We start from the raw sequence: 6,000 nt of genomic DNA, 5'->3' as shown, positions 1-6,000 counted from the left end.
ATTTGTTAACGAATCTATCGCACTTTTAAGTTGCTTTCATTCCCAAAAGCAGCTACTTTGAACTGTGGATCTAGAAACGTTGTGGATGCAATTATTTTATTTTTTTCACGTTTCCCAAGCGGTTGCTAATCCCATAAACTAAACTGTTTTTAAATTTTTGCCTACGGAAGAAGACAGTACTGCTGTACTGCTATACTACTGTATGCACAATTCCTCGTACAAGGGAATTAATTTTTGATAAGATGGGATAATTTTTGGAAGATATGACTATTGTCAGAAGTTCTAATGGTTTAAATAAATTTACATATTTAATTAAAATATTAAATTGAACATTTTTTGTAGATTGTGGACTTTTCGCCAATTCTATAAGTTCAGTTGACAGGGGTTCCTTCAGTTCTATTAACCTTTCAAACATCACAAACGCCGAATTATACCTTGTAACAACGTCAGCTTTTAATTTTAATTCGTTTTCCCCCATTTGTGACAACTTCTCTTAATTTATCAGTTGAAACTACACTATGCTTAAAATGCGATACAATATTTTTACACGTTTTAATTAAATCTCGTAGCTTATCACAATATGAAATCGCATCATTTATTACTAGAGTAAGAATGTGAACTACACACAGAATGTTAGGGAGACCTAAATTCTTTACTTAATATTTCACATTAGCGCCACCGTCCAAAATCACCGCCACAATTATATTACTAATACTCGATTCGTGGAAAACCTCTTTTAATTTTTCAGCGAAATACTGACCGTATGATTTTCATGTATTGGTTTTGTACATAAAACGAAAAACATTAACTCACCCCGTTCTAGTTCAAAAAAATAACTAATTACGGTTAGAAAAGTAACCGAATTTCTCGATGTCCACGTCTGTTGTTATAGAGAAATAAGAAATTTTAACTAATATGTTTTTAAACATTGATTTTGTATTTTTATAAATGTTTGGCATAATAAAATTCATTAGTTTTCCCGCTCGGCAAGGTACAGCGCAGCTCTAGTTCTTGTAACAATCTTTTAAACCCTTCATCTTCTACAACACACAGGGGCTGTAAATCTTTGATAATTATTTATACCACTAAATTATCAATTTTATTAATTTTTTTTTACAGACAAATCTTCAGATTTGTACCGCAGAAACGACTGGGTTAAATTTTTAGAAGGTATTAAATTTGACATAGATAACGGAAGAGATACAGACAGAAGTTAACGTGGATGCCATGGATTGATTATCCTCGCTAATTCTTTGAACGTTTTTCTAAAGAGTTCGGCTCTTCTGTGGCATCGAAACCTTCAATGACTTCATATCAGCATGGGCATATAGTGCAATTCCAGTTTCTTGGAATCTCTTTACTCTTTACTAGGAGTCTCTTTACTCCTAAGTATTTTCGTTTTAAGTGTTCTCTTAGATTTAATGTATTATTGGATCTTTTGAGTTCTTTTTTACATACATTACATTTAACAGAGAAATGCTTTCAAAAAAAATTCAAAATACTTGATTTCAGTTATTCATCTTAAAAAGAAAAACTGTAACGGGACGAACAGAAACCCGTAAACAACTATAACGGGACAGACCGACAAACTTATAATTACGAAAAACAATTATTATACATATATACCGGACCTAATAAACTACACCAAAAGATAATTATAAAGTAAGAATGTGTTCAGTTTTTTAAATAATTACAGAAAATTATTACCGTCCAGCAAAATATAAAGAGCAGAAATTATGATTAAACACACGGGGCGGTATAAGATACGTCGCACTAAATAAGAAGACACGGCTTTTTATTTACGCGGATAAAAAGGAACTGTGATGGAATATTAATAATGGGAGGAAATGATTTATTTGTAAATAATTTTACGATGATGAACCAAGCCGGCGTCATCTCAGTTGCGTATGGGTGCGCCTTATTTATTATTATTTACTGTTCCTGACTAACGACTAATATTAGACGAAGAATTAACTCTTTTACTAACGGTATTATTTACTCTGGTTGCGTTTCCACTCAACATGAACAACCAGTCCGACTAATAATATAGTGTACGTAATATCTGTAGGCGGGTCCGTAGTGTGCTGTGGCATCGCCTCCACTGCTCTTTACATCACTCAGTGACTTCTCTTCACACCAGCAGCAAAATATTGTATTCCAAAAGTCACACCAATTAATTTGCAATGACTTGCTCTGTATCTAATTATGACCTCACTATTATAGTAATGAAATGTGTTCTGGTAATTTGTTATTACAAAAAGAATTATTTACGCCTAATATTTTGTACAAGATGTATATTAAGTAATCTATTTATCTATTCCTTGAAAGTATATGTTTTTTTCAAGTATTTTATACTAAAGTTTTTCTTTAAATAAACAGTAACTATGACGTAATACAAAAGTATGTAAATTAGTTGTTTATTTATTATAGCGAATAATGTTACGATTTTCTTTGATGGGGCGTAGTTATTTACGAAAATTGTTTTTAAATAGCTCGTATGCATTACGAAATTCTCGTATGCATTTTTAATAGCTTTTTGCAACTGGTAGCACGTGTTTCGCATGCCGGATTATAGGAGTGGGGGGTAGAAGAGGCAAGTAGAGACAACTTGTAGGGTAGACCCGCCTTTAGATTTTACATATACTATAATCAAAATAGTGGGTTATAGAAATTAGTCGCCGGCTAATAGTCTATTAAAAAAATTTGTCGATAATCCCATGCCTATAACAGCTGATTAAGTATAAAAAAAGGATAAAGTTTGTATAAGATCAGCTACATCCTTTATGTAGCTGTAATACAATAATAAAGTATAAAAATATCGATTAAGAAGGTTTAAATGTAAAGGAAAGATTTCTGTATGAATCAGAACATTATAATCAGTCATAATTGCAATTAACTGTCGAAATCTGTCAACTGTTTTTAAATGCATAGGTAAAAAAGAATGACGTAATACTTGTTAATGGTAAAGATAAGTACACGTGGAAATGTTAAATAATATGCGATGTCAAATGAAAACATTTTATTTTCATTTTCCACGGTTGACTGTGAAATGCAATTTTTTTGTAAAAAGAATAATACTTCAAGTCATCTTCATTTAAACTAGTCTCAACTAAATGTGTCATTAGTATAATAAATTTAATATTGATTATAAATAAATAATTTTTTAATTCATATTCTATTATATTTAGATGTATAGATTATTAAAATATTTTTCAAAATAAGCTTTTAATACATCCTATTATTTTTAGAACCCTGACAACTTGAGTCACCTGACCCAATAAACACGCAAAAATGAAGGTTTGAATAATTTTTCTTGATGAGAAGAGAGTAAAGGTGTGTAGCCTGGCCATCTGACTAAACATAGACGAAAAGATTTATTTTTTTAGTGAACGAAAATTCATGACCTTTCATAAGAAACTAGACTATTACTGTGAATAACACTCGTCTGTCGTTTTCTTGTCTATTTTTTTCACTTTTGTTTTTTGGCGGAGATTCACTCGACTCCCAAACGGGATTTTTTTTCAAATTTTTGTATTTTCTTATTCTTTCTTGTATAAAAATCTTTCGTTGACTTCTCATTACATATGAGAAAACACTACATAAAATGAGATATATAATTTTTGTTTTAGTTTTTAGCGATATATTTTTTATCGCTGATTGCACAGTTATTCATTGTTATATATTTCAAAATATCACAATATATTTTCATAAAAAATGGAATTATGAATGACATTCAAAATAAATAAATTTATAAAATTCAATCTTCTCATGGGTGGATTTCATCATAACATAATAATTTTAATTTGTATTGATGAATTTGTGTTCTATATAATTAAGATTAAATAATTAATCGTCATAATAGTAATATAACTTTGAACAGTATTTCACAGTGCTGTGTTTTTAAATTGTGGTTACATTATTTAAATAAAGTACCAGCTGACATTGTAATCAGTTTTTTATACAATTACTTTAGTTAGAATTAGTACATTAATATAAATAATTGATACACAAAATATAATCTTATCACAGAAGCAACACAGTAGATTGAGCATTATCACATTTTTTTTGAGAATAATAAATTTCTATAAAATTCACATTGAATCAACCAACATACAAGGTAGAGTTGATGATTTTCTCACAATATTTGTTTCATTTTTTTCTTTATCGACTGATGTACTTATACATTTTTCTTTTTCTGTGATGTAATCTGTAGATGATGATTGGGGATTAGAATTGTGTCCCTGCTTTTTTTTGACTGATTTTTGAATCTTTAAATGAGATTCCTGAAATATTTCTATGTCTTCTATCCTGGGTATTTTATTATTCAAAGATTTCGAAGGCGGTGTCCAGGTGTTATTGATTCTTGGTTCTTCATGGGGTGTGACTGATTCTTTGGAAGTAACACTTGTTTCTACAAGATCAACAAGACCAAGATTTGGCGTATAATTTATTCTTCTTTCTGGACTAGAAGCGTAGTCGAGTGACGTCGATGATGTACGTTGACTACGACGACGAAATGAAACAACAAGAGGTCTACGAGTTAGATCTTCTGTCACACTATTACCACTGCTAAGACTGTTATTATTACGAGAAGATCTTCTTGAAAGCACAGCATACTGCAATCGACCTGTTCCCCCTGTACCTCCACTTCCTCCACCGCAACCTCCACTGCTGCAGACTGCATCTCCACCACAACTTTGTAAATCATTTTTCCTTTTGAAACATTTGGTTAGCGTACTCTGCAAAAGATAATATTTGTTTTAAAACTCAGATTTTTAATTTCAAAGTACATTAATTATATTTAGTAAATTTTAATAATATCTATCATTGATTATTAAACTGTTCTATTACAATGTATACATATATAATTATTTTTACAACCAGTTTTAAAATTTATTAATTTACTAAAATATATGTTAGTTAAACATTTATAATACTTTGTAATAAAGGACTAATGATAAAGAAACCTGTTTTTGCTGGAAGATTTACCTGATTAATATGACCAATAAATGTAATTTTTACTGAAGATATTCTGCTTAATACAAACTGCATTTTTTACATACTAAAAAAAGATGGAATGTTTTTATTTTGTTTTTAATCTTAGGAGATGAAAATTTTCTGTCAGATAAGAGTACAGTTTTGTTCATTAGCTTACCATACATACTCTATACCTGCTTGTACAGCTGGCACATTCTCTAACACACTGACACATTTTTTTGCAAATTTAACAGAAATTCTTCTTTCCTTTATAACTATTTTTCCATTCCGCTATTAATAGAAATTGGAATAATTCAGTATATGATATATATATATTTGCATATATTGTATATACATATATGGTACTTTAATTGTGTTGCTAAATAATGTATTTTAATGGAAAATAATTTCCTTCCATTACTAGGAGAACTGGTTTTTTTTTTACTGATACCTTCATTAACAGTAACCAACAAAAACATTTAAAAATATATTTTTTTACAGATAGATAAAGCTGTATTCCTAAAAAATACTTACACTAAATTTTCATATCTTATTATGAATACTGGAGTTACATTAATAGACAAATAACATATGAACAAAACAACGAAGAGTATGACATTTTTTATAAGTAATTTACCATAATTCTTATATATTTTCTTGAAATAAATTGAGATTTTTAAGATTATTGCAGAAAAAAAAACAAGTTTTTTCCTATAAAAAATTTCTGCCAAGTGATTCATTAAACTTAATTTTTCAAAGAAAAAATTTTCTTCATAATGCATAGTATAGTATATCAGATATATATTTAAGAATTAAAAAAATATTTTTAAATATATTTGTTTACAGTTTAGCACAATATGACAACATAGTACTGAACATGAAGAGTGTGAAACTCAGAAAAGCTAGGAATGACCTTTTAATGTGGTATAGAAGAATTAAAAATAGTTTTTTAGGTGAACTGGAGAAAAGAGAAAGTAATAGAAAAATTCTTACCAAAAGTTCTAGGTTGGTAGATCATCACAT

At 29.2% G+C, this 6,000-nt stretch overlaps 1 protein-coding gene across 1 annotated transcript in view; it reads right to left on the bottom strand.

Moving 5' to 3' along the window:
- Positions 1–4,053: 4,053 nt before the first annotated feature.
- Positions 4,054–6,000, bottom strand: part of LOC142318097 (pyrokinin-1 receptor-like) — a 147,306-nt gene continuing 145,359 nt past the window's right edge. The window contains exon 7 of the mRNA XM_075354626.1: positions 4,054–4,739. Within this exon, the coding sequence (XP_075210741.1) occupies positions 4,092–4,739 (648 nt within the window). The 3' untranslated portion in view covers positions 4,054–4,091. The remainder of the gene's footprint in view (positions 4,740–6,000) is intronic.

The sequence above is a fragment of the Lycorma delicatula genome, chromosome 1 (assembly GCF_047948215.1).
Source record: "Lycorma delicatula isolate Av1 chromosome 1, ASM4794821v1, whole genome shotgun sequence".
NCBI classification, from domain to species: domain Eukaryota; kingdom Metazoa; phylum Arthropoda; class Insecta; order Hemiptera; family Fulgoridae; genus Lycorma; species Lycorma delicatula.
The sequence above is the reverse complement of the archived record's forward strand: the minus strand, read 5'-3'. Positions and strand labels throughout refer to the sequence as shown.